Here is a 15,405-nt window from a genome sequence, read left to right as displayed (position 1 = left end):
GGGATCTTAGAAGGTAGTTACTAAAACGGGTAATACAATATTTTTCCCTTGAAATACTTTTTGCCTTGACAAAAAGAGGAAATATTTGGGAAGGATGGGGTAAAAGGTGGGTCCTTGTTTTTGGCCAATTCCTGGAAAAGGGAGGGTGATTTTAATTCATATTTTAGATTTTGTAAAGAGTAAGAGGGATTGAAGAAGAAGACTTTGTCGGGGTGCTTGAAAAGGAAATTGGATGAATATTTATTGTCACAAAAATTTGAGGGGATAAAAAGTTGAAAAGGTTGGCTGGTTTGCGTATGGCGCATAGAGACCTTTTTTTCATTATTATTATCATTTTTTTTCAGAAGTGAAGGCATATTTTTATTTTCAAATTTATGCTGAAAAAATAAATTATCGTATTCACTATGACCTATAAAGTAGTTTAGTGTCAATAAATATCTTATCTTATAATTGAAGCTTACACGGGTATTCTTCTATACTTTTTAAGCTGAGCATTACATTTTAAACATTCCTCAGAAAACCTTCGAAACACAACGAGAAAGAAATTTTGAACAATTGAATTTGAAGGTTAATGCTTAAGCAAAAATAACGGTGATCCACGACCATACCATATTCCCTGCCAAAAAAAAAAAATTAAAAAAAAAAAATCAAGTTACATGAGCCGTACACAACTATAAGCCCTGTTCTATCAATTGATGATGAGGGTGAAGTCCCTAAATATCTTCTTTTTTAATTCGCTTTCGGTCATATTTGATCCTGGGTCTCCAAGAAAGGCTAAGGATGCTATGGTGGAACTTTTTTCGATAATACAAAGGGGTATAATGAACTGAAACTGAACATTTTATGCGCATAGAGGTCGTCAAAACGGTGTATAGTGATATATCAGTAAGACATGAAGGCATTAATTTGGAACATTAGGGGCATGTTGAAATAACCAAAGCACACTAACTGCATCCAGGTTGTTAAAATGACTTATAAGAAATACCTCAAGAATGGCTAAGGGTATTGAATTGGAACTCTCAGGGCATGTTGGAAGGGGATTTAAAACTGAATTAAAAGACACTAGACAACTCAATCCAAGACATCTCAGCCCCTATGATATCTCAGGAATACATGAGGATATTAAGTTGAAACTTTTACAGCATGTCAAAGAGATTAACTAACTATAAAACTCTATGTGCATCCGTGTTGTATAAGGAAAGTAAACTAGAAATTTTACAAAGGAAATGCTCAAAACCTAATTTAAAGAAATGGGTGTCCATGGTAGGTGGTAAAAACACTGTATATCTTGTAGAATAAGGCAACAACGTAGAATAAGGCAACGAGTAGAACAGGACACATTGATAGCCAAGAACATATTTACACACACAAATTATGTAAAACCACGTCAAAATAAAAAAGAATAATACAAAACAACACAGCAAAGTCAATTTAACTTTGTATTCTGAACAGCTGTCAGAAGATTGTGGCAATTATAAGTTATTATTATAACTGAAAGAAGGCACTAAAATGAGCTACAAAGCTAAGATTTAGGGATGGAAGCCCGATCCCTATGAAAATTTCCAAAACTTTTATGCAAGAAATTTACTCTTTGAACATGTACCCCTATTGGCCCTATAAAGATGTTCCATAAATATTCGAGTTATTGGAACTCCTCGTCTCTCTCTCTTATCTACCTCCCCTCCCCTCTCCCTCCCCTCTCTCTCTCTCGCTCTCTCTCTCTCTCTCTCTCTCTCTCTCTCTCTCTCTCTCTCTCTCTCTCTCTCTCTCTCTCTCTCTCTCTCTCTCTCTCTCTCTCTCTCTCTCTCTCTCCTCTCTCTCTCTCTCTCTCTCTCTCCTCTCTCTCTCTCTCTCTCTCTCTCTCTCTCTCTCTCTCTGCCGGAATAAATTTTCACCTATTTTATTCAGGAAAATTCTCTCTTTTTGAAGCCATTTATAATAGTTAATGGGTTTGCCACGTTAGACACGCAGAGCTATAAATGAAGATCCCTTTTTTATGGCGAAAGTGCGGGGGGATATACCAGTAAAGCTTAGCTAGGGACCATAAACTAAGTTTAATACTAAATACTGAATGAGTTTAGCATTCATGTCTGATGGGTGGGGTGACATTAAACTCCGTTTTCCTCTAGGGCAATATTTCATGTTTATCATATTATGCTAGCATGATAAGGATTGCGAATTAATTTTAACCTCCTAAAATTTATGGAAATATCAAAGTGTCAGAAGGACAATTCTAACAAGAAAGTACTACTTCTTCAATGTATTTTCTTAGAGAGAGAGAAAGAGAAAGAGAGAGAAAGAGAGAGAGAGAGAGAGAGAGAGAGAGAGAGAGAGAGAGAGAGAGAGAGAGAGAGAGAGAGAGAGAGAGAGAGAATAATAATGAGTAAGTTTTTCTTTGATAAGCTTCTGCGATTAAACTAGATACTTTATATACGAATGTCTGTAAACGCAAGCAGCCAATGGCTAATCTGTAAATTAGGATATGCTGTTCAGCTGAGAACTTAAGAACGGGTAACAGGAACAGTTTCCGCTAAGATTGGCAACTTAGAATCGATCAGTCAAAGTTGGTTTTCGGATGCTTGTAAGAAAGAAAAAAATTTCCTTTTTATTTTGGGGGCAAGGGGGCAAAGTTCGGTCCTTACAAGACAGTATTATTCCTTTTTTTATGTCTGTCGTCTCACAATTCTTTGCCTAGTTTTACTATAATAATTTAGCCGTCATTTTTAACGGTTATTTAACCGTTTTTTACTCATCAAAAAGATTAAGTTATGGTATGATTTCCTTTTTTATACCTGTCTTCTAACAGACTCTTCTACTACTTAAAATAACAAATTTCTTTTCGGTTAGAATCGAGATTTAAATTCTTCCTGGTTGATATGTATTTTATTACTTGTTCAGAATTTCCTTTTTATAACCAAGCCTCGTAAATGTTACATTTATAACACATTAAGACAATCGTAAAATTCACGTTTTCCTTTGAAAATTGTATTTTTCATAATGAATTACAGTCGACGAAAGGGTATAATAAAATAAAATAAATATTAAACAAAAGATTAAAAAACGGAAACATTTTAGGATTAAAAGGAGATGGAAATAAAAACAACCATTAAGTTTGTTTTGGTAATTAAAAATGGAATAGCTTTAAAAATATGAAGGTTCATTCAGAATGAAGAATGTCACTGTCGTTATTTTTCCAATTAACCCTTGGGCATTCTTGACATTATCTGTGCATTTTGAGCAATACTAAATTTTAATTATTCATTGTACCGTGTCCATAAAGCAGATTTCAGTAAAAAGTGGTGTAAAAACACCGAGGATAATGAAAAATAAAACTTGTGAGAAACACAAAGAAAGATTTCTTTTTTTTTGTTTTTCTTAAGTATTTTCATCTTTTTATTTTCTTTGTTTTTCAAGTTTTTTTATTCATTTTTTTTACTGAAAACAGATTGGAGTAGATCGTTGCCAAAATATCTACTTTTTTAGGTTTTGTAAATAGACTGAAACTTTTTCTAGCTTTTTTTCATTGTTAGATCTAGCTGAGTAAAAAAGATACAATAGACGATATAAGCAGCGAGAATTAAAAAAAAATGCAACAAAACAGTTACACTGTATTATTCAGTGTTGTCGATTTGAGGGTGGAGGGCATCTACTTCCTCTCCCAAGATTGTTTGCCCCTTCCCCAAATTGCGAAAAACTGCTTTTTTGGGATATTTTCATTAAAAATCGCTTTTTGGGGTATTTTCATTGAAAAAGCGCTTTTTTTTTGGAATTCTCATTGATAAAATTGAAAAAACTAAAGTGCTGTCCCCCTAGATTTCGAAAATGTATTTTGCCCCCCTCCCTAATAATTTCCTTGAATTCAAGTCACTGCTATAATTAGATTTCGTTCTGCAAACATACCTTGAGATAGAAGTAAAAACTCCAAACATGTTAAAAACAGAATAAATCGTTCATTCAATTACTGAACTCCAAGTAATTAAATGCAATTAGTTAAATACGCGTCTTTTAGGCTAATTATAAATAAAAAGAAAAGGCAAAACCACACATCGAGCAAGACTTAGAGAGGATTAATCCAAAAATTAATTTACTTTTAATATATTAACTTCATTTCTAAGGAAGTTTGTCAGTGTCAAGTGAGACATAAATTATAGCGAAGATGATTCAACAAATTTGATAGCCAATAAGAGTGATGAAACTTTCATAAATATGTTCAGACAGATTCTGTTTCGTAGTATTTTTTGATAGTACAATTTCGAAGTAATTTTTTTTTTTAATTAAGCAATGCGATAAGGTTTTTTATAGCTCCCGAAAGTTTTGGTAAATAATCTTCGAAGTTCTTTTAGTAACATTTTGGGCATGCAAAAAAAGGAGAAGAAAAAATATTCCACAAAAATTCCAGGCAATGGATACATTATTTATTTATTTATTATTACGAATAGCGGTAAGCATCAATGCTTGTCACAAAAACACAAAAACACAAAATCATAATACTAATCTAAAGTAAATTGGCAACGACAAACTAAACAGCAAAACTTCTAAATAGCACGACACTACACAACAAAAGCGTCTAAATAAAAAGTCGTATTTACTAATGCACTCTTAAAAATTCGAACACTCTCTGCCTCGACAACCTCCAAAGGCAAACCATTCCATGGTCCGGCAACTCTACTAACGAAAGATAATTGACCAATTTTTTTCAGTGGTTTTGGGGGATATAATTTATAATCATGCTGAGGAGTAGAGTGATAATGGCTAAATTTAAAAAATAAATTTGGATCAACATCATCCACTCCATTAATTATACGAAACACATTTACAAGGTCATTGCGACGTCTACGAAACTTCAACGACGGGAGTTGAAGCCTAGAAAGTCTCTGCGGATAGGAAAGGCGCTGAAGGTATGGGACCAATCTAGTGGTCCCATACCTCGGAATTCAAAACCACGCATTCTATTTCTACCTCCAAAAACTGTGAGGATTCTCCATTTTTTAATTTTTTTACATTTTTAATTTTTTTTATACAGGCTTCATGGCTCCGTCACAAGTGATGATATGTCAATAGTCCTGGTAATTACCACGTTAATTGCTTTTAATGTGTTTATTATACCTTCTCACGCCTCAAGAGGAGGATTTTTCGGGATTGCACCTACGGGTAGGCCATTCCATATGGCGACGGACCGTCAAGCGGAATTCGACAATCCGTCGAGTTTCACAATATTGGTTACGGAGATCCCACACTACCTGCAAAGTGAGAAATCGTGACAAAATTTATTTTGTCGATTCCCCTCCGGAAATTTTCTAAGAGCCCCAGCACCACCGGTAAAATCTGAGTGCATATATAATAATAAAAGCAACGAACAGTTGTCTGAATGAAACGCAAATAGTTCAGAATGGAAAAAAGTAAAAGTTTAAATAGAACCCCGTTGATGCTTCTACTCAGACTTTCCCTCTTTTTCCTTGAATTTGCTATAGCCCTTACTTCGCATAGAAGATGATAACAAAATTGGAAAAATAAAATGCGGATATAGATGCAAAAAAAAGAGAGAGTCAGAGTTAGAAATAGAGGAAATTCTTCATTTATGCTATATTACACCTCTTAACAAAAAAAATGGTTTTTAACCAGGAAAGTGTCATAATTTGTTTTCTATATATTCAGAAATATGGCTTTATGACATTTTTGGTCTTTCAAAGGGGGGGGGGAGTTTGCAACCACTAACATTGTCTTTCAGTTCAGGCATATGCCTGGGAACTTTTTCGGGGAAGGGGGGCTAATAATAGAAAAAATCAGGGGAGGGGTAATACTGAAAAAAATATCTTTTGATTAAGAAATACCCAGAAGTTCAAAGAAATTAGGATTTTGGGAGGGAGGAAAAGCCCGGGACCAAACCGTCTCCCCTGTGTACTTTCGCACTTGAGTGTACAATTTTAAGTTTCTTAATATAAATAGCAGAACCTTTATATATTTGTCAAAACTGCTTAAGTTTGATTTTCACTTCAAAAAATATACTTCAAAACTGCTTGTATTAAATAATTAAAATGTGAAAAACAAATTAAGACACACAAATGCTTACTTTAAACAGAAAGAAAAGAGAAGGCCCCGCTTTTTCTTTCAAATACGAGGACATACAAAGTGACATCCAGTTAGCCAACATTTTTTCCACCATTGACTCTGTCCGTCGAAGCATAAGCTGAGGATGGCGGCTGGCCGCCGCTTTGTCCATAAGACGAATTAAAAGGGCACGGAGTATGGACGTAGCATATTCCATATTTGTCATCAATATCACCATCAATAATGAAGCCACATTTACCCTAAAAGTAAATTTAAAACTCCAATAGGGAACTTCACATACTTCGGTACGACCATAAAAGAAACATTTTAAAATCAAGTTAAAACTGAATACATAGAACATGGAACCAAATAAGAAAAGCAATCAAACCATAATATTCAAAAGAAGAGCAAAGCATCATTTGATTTACAAAAAAGAAGAGTATAAGAAAATATCAAGGAATTTTCTAAATTATTCGCTTAGCGAATATTTCGGCTACTATAACCAACAGCTGTCTTCAGCAAAATCTAATGTAAAACAAAGTATATATATATATATATATATGTATATATATATATATATATGTGGTTTTAGTCGTTATTCAGCCGGAATATTCGCTTAGGCTGTATATTATACTTTATTGACTATCGTTGGAAAATTCACCGTTATCTTCTTATATTTTGTATGATAGAAAAGCAGTGTAGTCTCTGTCGTTATTTATATTTATTGTATTCAGTATTCCCAATATACTACCGATAATACTCAATATTCATATAAGAGTCATTTATTTAATATAAGAAGATTTAAACAAGAGTAAAGCATCGTTAATAGCTATGATGGTGAAGCCAACAACATAATAAACTTGAAAATGTTCGCAAAAGATCACACAAAATTGGCATGTCATGTCAAAACTAATGTTAAAAATGAAAAGTTAATGAAACGAGGAGTTTTATAATAAGCAGAGAAAAACATGGAAATAAAATAAATAAATAAAAAAAATTAATGACTTATCTTTTGGTCAGTTTTCACAAGCAACTTGATTGTATTTTGGACATTTTTGTGGCTCTTTATACCTCCTTCTTCCTCTCTTTGTCTTTTCTTTACGCCTTCTTTTCCTCCGTCCTTTATCTGACATTTTCACTTTCATGCCCCTCTTTCTCTTCCCCTTATGGACATCAACAACATCTATCAATCTATCTATCTATCTATCTATCTTACTCTCTCTCCCTATGCAAATTTGCTATATTATTGATGTTTTTTCATTATGTAGCCTATATTTAAAAAAGAATAACTTACTTGTCCCGAATATTAAAGCTTTTCTGAGCTTCAAGTGTTTCAATGAAGACTAACAAAAAATGACGATGGTTTATGAGCTGTTCAAACTGTATCATGGCAGCATCATAGTTGGTCTTAGGTGAACCTTGACAATGCTAGAAGAAAGAAAACAGAATTGGCTTATGAAAATCAGTTGAAAATGAAAAAAAAAAGAATTTTTAGCAGGATTGGTCTATTTCAACTTAATTTTCAAATACAATAGGGGGGAAATTCCGGTTGATCCCATCATTTTGGAAAAAAAAAACAATGAAGTGATTTCTTAGATAGATAATTATAAAAATCTGTACCAAACGCCATTAAGAAAAAACAAGCATTCATGACCCATGACAGTTTATAGTCTGAATCTCTTTATCTTTAAACTACTTTCTACTCTATATTTTTCCTTTGTCCAAACCATTGTTTTTGTGTTTACTAAATTTATCTTAGTATCTGACACCGACACACAATAACACAGGCAATTAAATTGCAAGAAGAAGCCTTTTTAAATTACAATAACAACAAATACAACAAGGATATAAAAAATATATGGAGGGTGACTTGGACTGTGAGAGCCATCTTTGTGGAATTTGCACTAAGACTACACTATAACTACTTATGCTCACGACTCACTGCAAAACAAAGTCGTCTGAGGCCCACGTAGCTCTGCAGAGTCCTACTTCACCTCACATTATTCAAAGCTTCACTCTCAACCCCCTTCTATAAACTTCCAAGTTCATCTTCCCATCCCATTCATGGAAGATTTGCTTTTAGTTTACCCCCAGAGCGATGGATAAAACCTTTGGCAATCTGCCATCCTTCACTTGTAAAATACGGACAGTGGTTTAAGACTACAACCTAGTGTACTAGATAGACTTTATCTGTACCCCCAGTGTACAGATAAAGAGTCTACGATCAAAAGAAGAAAATTAATAGGTAAATACTCCGATTCGAAATTTTTGAATAGCAAATTGAAAGAAAGTCATAAATTAGATGTCATTATTTCGACGATGCCACAACTGACAAGCCTTACAAAAGCAGACAGTGGAGTGGTTCGGGGCCCAGTAATATCCGTAATGTAACGTCTATAGGTACAAACAGATTGAATCAAAAGGTTGAGAATTGAATTGAAAAAGTGTAAAGAATTGGAAAATATGCTTTCGGTTCACTATTGTTTAATTTTTCCTATAATAGAGGGGGAGTACAATCCTATCTCGGGAAAACTCGCCCCCTTGTTTGGAGATAAGGCAACATCGAGTCATTTCCTATATCAATGCAAAAAAGGACGTGTCCACAATTTTTGCAAAAGAGAGAGATCGGAAGTAGTTACGTAGCTTTTTTTCTCCAACAACTCTCACAGACTATCATATTTTGAGAAGCCCCAGCTTATTTATTTAAACAGAAAAACTTATTTCAAGTTGCAACCTTAGAAGGTAAATTTCAAATAACATATTACCCCAATCTTGAATAAGAGCTAGGATAAGTTTCTCTTCTCGTAAAATTTATTTACTACGATTGAAAAAAAAAACAAGCTAAGCTTTATCTGAATAACAAATTTAAGAAAGATTGTCTTAAGCCGCGTTTCTTTCTTTTAATATTTTACTAAAGAAACAAATTTTGTTTTGATTTTACTCATATTTACCTACTTTTACTTAATCCAAATAACAATAATAATCGATAGAAAGAAAAAAAAGGGTTTGACTTGTCAAAAAAAGGAGAAGGAAAAGAAAACAATACATAGAGTATTAGGCCTATATGAAAAAAGTGAACGACAAATTTTCACATTTAACTGGGCTATGTTAAATATATACTGGTTTTGTTTACCACATAAATTTGTTTAACTAACCATTGATTGAAAAATACTTTTATAGCCCCGATAAATTCAAAAATTAAACATAGCCCAGGATTACCGAGAATATATGAACACCGTTCCTAGGAACGAGGATACCGATTCAATATTAAAATAAGATACATATAGTTTACCATATTTTTCAATTATAAACGCATAATATTTGAAACCCGGGATTATTGCTAATTTGATTCAGAAAGAAACTTACCTTGGGATCACTGAGGATAGGATGATCCCCCACTCCTGGGAAAAAGACCTTCATCAAATACGATTTATGATCCAACGTTGGGATCCCCGAGGACTCGAGATCTGCAGTAAGGTCTGTCATATCTGTTTGAAGTTCAGCAAAAGCTGAAAAAAAAAATGTTAAATATATAGAAAGAATATAAATTTTCAGTTCATTTTTCTAAATATACTGTACCAATACCTATAATTTTCTGTATATATGACTGTTTGTTATAATTTCATGTAACCAAAAATTTATGATAAAAATTAAAAACAATTGTAAAATTCTTTTTAAATGCAAAAAAGCATTATTCTTTATGCAGCACTTCATAAACATATAAAGTAGCTTACAACTGTGCGTTTGCTATTTTACGACATATTTTCAATGCGCTGTAACCTAAAATCTCGTGGTGCAGTTAACTAAACTTTTGGTAACTACAGAACGGAGCATTAAACCCAGGTGGAGCCCAACAAAAGCAGAAAGTCACCAAATCACGGAGAAGGACATAGAGTAAAACTCTGAATATAGCGAAATAGGGAACTTTTTAAAGGAATTTATTTACAATTTTTTGAAAAGCAGAAGAAGTGAAAAAAGGATAATAATTAAAAGAAACTGAAGTAAAAAAAAAAATACAGATAATAAAACAAAATATACCAACTGTTCACTACAGTGCTTAGTCAATAACAAAAATGCACGAAGCTAAAAATATAAAAAGAATCTAAGAAGGTTAAAAAGTCAGGAGAGTTTAAGCGTCAACCAAAGATTTACGGACAATTCTTTAGGTTAAGAAGTTTCAAAACGGCCAAGCCAAACTTATAGCGTATCGTGGCTGAATTTTTCCCTTCCCGACCACCAGTAGAACTAATTTTTGGTTAAATGTTGAAGAAACCACTTTAATTAAACTAACTAAAAAATATAATACTAAAAATAACTCAGACGTAGTTCGTTTCACATCACCCTTAAGAGATAAAATATCTAGTCTATTCACCATTAATAAAATGTTTCCCAATTGCGAATATAGGCCAAAATTTATAACCTAGAACCCGACTTCGAAAAATAAATTTTTCCGTCATCTTAAAAACTATTCAACCTTGAACGAACCTGCATGAATAAACTTGAATTACGCATCGTAAACTTTCGAAACGATGTTTAAAGAGTTGCAGCTTATGACATAAAATAAGAATCATTTTCTATTTAGAAATCCATATATTACATAGGATTATTATGAAATGTTTAAACTGCTAGAATGCGATTAAATGCAAAAATATTTTTAATATGAATAATATAGATAATATAAGAATAAAAAAGGATATTTAAAAAGCGCAAATGAACAAAGTTAAAACAAAAAGACAACACAGGGGAGGGCCCAATGCGACAAGAGTGCCATTAAGCAAAATCTTTGGGGACCAAGGTGACAAGGGTGCCAGTAATTGACCAAATTGATAAATTCATTTAAAAAAACGAGTGAAAAACAGAAAAAAAAAAACAAGGAATGAGGACGCTAGAAAAAATCTTTGCGGGAGCCAGGGTTCCACCCGGCCCCATGGTTCCGCCACTGACACAACATAAATATGTCAAATTTAAAGGTTTATTTCTTTACGTTAAAATGGTAAAATTAAATGTTTATTCCTTGACACATTAGATCCTTTTAACATATTCATAATAAGCACAAATAACATAATTTAAAACTAAAATGGGAGTAAAACTAATTATTTTTGGAAAATGAACTTGATATTGAAGAAACAGAAGCTGAAAGAAATCGTTAAGGTAAACAAAAAGTTAAAGGGAAACATTTCCTTCTGTTCATAACGCTTATTTTAAACACACATCTGTCAAATTGATATTTGTGTGTAGATTTTCGAGCTTTAATAGCACTGAATTAACACTTTTGTAAAATAAATTTATTTTTAAGTTTTAATTTGGTTGTTTATTTTCATTAAATTTTGGTCCAAGTTTTTTTAAGTGATTTTTTTTTTTAGTTTAAAATCCGAAAATTGTTTCCAGCAATTATTTTTTTACATTTCTTAATATTTACTTGCATCTAATTAAACTACATTATGTGTTAAATTTCAAAGCTACAACTAAAGAATAAGCAAATAAAATTTTTAGCGTACCAAAATAATCCGCATGCGATTCATTTTTCTGGTTGACTATGCAAATCTGAGCAAACGCTAGAAAAGCAAAAAAAAAGAAATAAAAAAGCGAAGCCATTATTGTTTTAGATTGGATTCTAAAACAGTCTAAAATATACAATTTCAAGCAATTTAACAGACATATTCGTTTAAATAATTTATTGTGCATAATAATTCAGTTCTTTATTTATTTAAATAATAAATTAAATAAATAATTTATTTAATAATTTAAATAATTAATAATTAATTAATTATAATTTATTTATTTATTTATATGCAAAATAAATACAGGCACAAACTTCTGGTAAAATATTTTTATAACATGTCAAATAAAAATACGAATCTAACGGATGCAATTTTCATTTTCTTTTTGAGAGATTTTTTAATGCAAATTTTCTAGATAATAGTTTTGTTCAAGCATACATACATGGGGACATTTTAGGGAATGAAAGAGGGATAAGGAGTCCCGAAAGTTGAGATTTGGGAATAAATCTAAGGAACTATCAGTGTGGATCTCCTTATTTTCCCTATGTGTAAGCATGGAAACATAAATATGATTCAGAGAAGAAGTGTATTATTTTTGTCTGACAATTTTAATGGGGGGGGGGGGGGGTGGCGAGGCAAGCTCCTAAAAACTTAGGATGTGATATACGACTGTCTAGTAAGTCATTGAACTGGCTTTATTTGCCTAGATATACATCTGTTGACCTTCCTTTTAAAAGAATCAACAGATGAATTTCAAGGGATAATCTCACTTCAGAGAAGAAGTTTATTATTTTTGTCTGACAATTTTCATGAGGGGGGGGGGGGGCAAGCTCCTAAGAACTTAGAATGTGATATACGACTGTCTAGTAAGTCATTCAATTGGCTTTATTTGCCTAGATATGCATCTGTTGACCTTCCTTTTAAAAAAATCAACAAATGATTTTCAAGGGATAATTTCACTTGATAGACTATCAGGAGCGTAGCTCCAGCATTTTTATTGGGGGGGGGGGCAAGGAGTTCCATATCCGAATAGCCTAGGGCCAAGGGCTGAATAATAAGTTTTCTCCTAATTTTTGGGGGACAACTGCCCACCCCCCAAACGCCACCCCTGGAGACTATTCCAATGAGGTTGTAGCATCTTGCAAAGCTCTTCTTCAAGTATACAATGCATAACGTCTCCTATCACATTACATACGTCTAGATATGTGTGCTGTGGTCTCCTATTGTACGCAATTCAATCACACAGTGTTTTTCGTGTTGGCCGTATTATTGCTTTGTTAGTGAGTGCGTTTGGCATTACTAAGCAGAAGTTGTGGAACTGTTATGACCAACACCGAAGCATTCCTTATTTTTGCCCTTAATTACTATTCAATTACTTTTATTTTAGAGTAAACTTCTTCCCCAATAGTAAGAACAGAAAAATTATAAACTAATATACTTAATAGTTTCGACTGTATAATATAAAAAAAAGACCTTCCACATCAAAGATATATTTGTACAGCCATAGTCAAAAAGACGAAAGTAATACAAATCTATAAGCATTTCTAATAGAACAATGTATTTTTGGAATGATAAATTGTAAACTCTGATATTAAAGTGAAAAATGTTACTGTTACCTATTATATATGAGTGCACAGAAGTAAAACTACCAATAGAAAAAAAAAAAAAAAAAAAAAAATCAAATTTCAAAAGAGAAATTCCTACTACTATATAGCATTCTGAATACAACTAAGAACTAGAATATAAAACAGGAATAAATAAATGGCACAAACACATATAAGATAGTGTCGGGCGCTGATGTCTGGTTCGACGGGCTCAACTCTTTTCGAAGGGGGGAGGGAGGAGGGTCCAGCAAATAAGCGATTTTCATAGACCTTATTTAGTAGAAAGTTCACGTTTTCGTTTTTTATTTGGACATCTCATGTGAAGGGGTCTGAAAGTGCTGTGAAGCTTAGTAATCAGTAAGTTGGCAGAGTTTTCCAGAGATGTTTACAAATCGGTATAGCCAACACACTGCCAGTCAGTAAAGGTGCAGAAAAAGAGCAACAAAAAAGTTTTTTTTTTAATGAGAGCTTTCGCAGTTACTAGAAACGGAACAAGAGGCCTATTGGGTCCATTTTTTTCAATTGAATAAGTTTTAATGATCTCTTTCATTGTTTTATTAATGTGTAGATTATAACCTATATATATATATATATATATATATATATATATATATATATATATATATATATATATATATATATATATATATATACACATATATATATATATATATATATATATATATATATATATATATATATATATATATATATATATATATACATATATATATATATATATATATATATATATATATATATATATATATATATATATATATATATATATATATATATATATATATATATATATATATATATATATATATATATATATATATATATATACTATTTGTGTAAGGGAGAGGAAATAATTGTTCTAAATTTGTAATTGTACAAAATTGTGAGCAGGGTGATACCAGTCTTGACTGCAAAGTAACTATGATTGAAATTTCTGGTGATATATAGCATGTTATGGGTAGCAAAAATTATAAATTAGTTTTCACTAGATGAAGAAGGATGACCAATTAAAATTTAAACAAAGGAAATGTCCAAAGATTTTACTAGTCTACTCAAACCTAAAAATAGAACTGAATTATTCAAGACAGATACCTATGGTTTTTATTATAAGAGGAGTAGCAATCGGAACTGCTATCGCCACATACAGAAAAAACATTATACAGCGAAAAACTTCAATAAAAACACTGCAATCAGCACCTGCACTCCTGACAGCTACTAGCGGCACAGGGTAAAATGAATAAGAATCGGTACTTAAGGATTTTAACGCTAGATAGTGTTGACCATCCATGTTCTTTTCTCCAAATTTGTTCAAGCCCTTGTCAATTTCACGTAAACTTTGAGTGGTTGTTCGTATGCACATTTCACTCGGAAACTTACAGAGATAATTGTAATTAAATCAAACTTTATTACCATAGCCGAGACGCTGAACTGAAAAACGTAGTTTATATGGAACATATATTACCGAAAGACAAACTTGAAGTATCCGAAGAAATGCTATAAAACCCAAATCAACAAAAATGCAACCACTAAAGTGGTATTTTTATTAAATACCACTTTAGTATTTTTTGGTATTTTTAGTGGGAGGGGGACCTAGGCCCCCTCCCACGGTAATTTTTCCCAAAGTCAACGGATCAAAATTTTGAGATAGCCATTTTGTTCAGCATAGTCGAAAAACATAAGAACTATGTCTTTGGGACTGACTTACTCCCCCACAGTCCCCGCGGAGGGGCTGCAAGTTACAAACTTTGACCAGCGTTTACAAACAGTAATGGTTATTTGGAAGTGTTCAGACCTTTTCAGGGAGATTTTTTGGTTGGGGAGGGGGGTTGAGGGGAGAAGGCTATGTAGGATGATCTTCCCTTGAAAGAATTTGTCATGGGAGAAGAAAAATTCCATGAAGGGGGCGGAGGATTTTCTAGCACTATTTAAAAAAAAAAAAACAATGAAAAAATAAATATGAATAAGTTTTTTCCACTGAAAGTAAGGACCAGCATTAAAACTTAAAACAGACAGAGATTATTAGGCATATGGGGAGTTAACAGCCTTTATGGGAAGTTAACAGATAGTAATTTCAACTATTTATTCTACAGCCTTTGTGATTCAGGGGTCAATCTTAAAGAATTGGGACAACATTAGAGCTTTAGTGTAAAGAGCGAGGTATTAACCAGGGGGTAAGCCCCCTCATATACATAATAAAAATATACGAATATAGAAGTTCGTTACGCAAGTTA

The 15,405-nt window shown here is 32.5% G+C and overlaps 1 protein-coding gene across 1 annotated transcript in view; it reads right to left on the bottom strand.

The window, feature by feature from the left end:
- LOC136039374 (plexin-B-like) overlaps nt 1-15,405 on the bottom strand; it is a gene marked incomplete in the record, with an annotated part of 235,955 nt that overhangs the window by 31,623 nt on the left and 188,927 nt on the right. Inside the window, 4 exon segments of the mRNA XM_065723049.1 lie at nt 6,071-6,308; nt 7,343-7,476; nt 9,415-9,557; nt 11,547-11,603. Of these exon segments, the coding sequence (XP_065579121.1) occupies nt 6,071-6,308; nt 7,343-7,476; nt 9,415-9,557; nt 11,547-11,603 (572 nt within the window).

Source organism: Artemia franciscana, chromosome 19, assembly GCF_032884065.1.
Source record: "Artemia franciscana chromosome 19, ASM3288406v1, whole genome shotgun sequence".
NCBI classification, from domain to species: domain Eukaryota; kingdom Metazoa; phylum Arthropoda; class Branchiopoda; order Anostraca; family Artemiidae; genus Artemia; species Artemia franciscana.
Note: the sequence above shows the minus strand (reverse complement) of the source record. Positions and strands in the feature narration are given on the sequence as shown.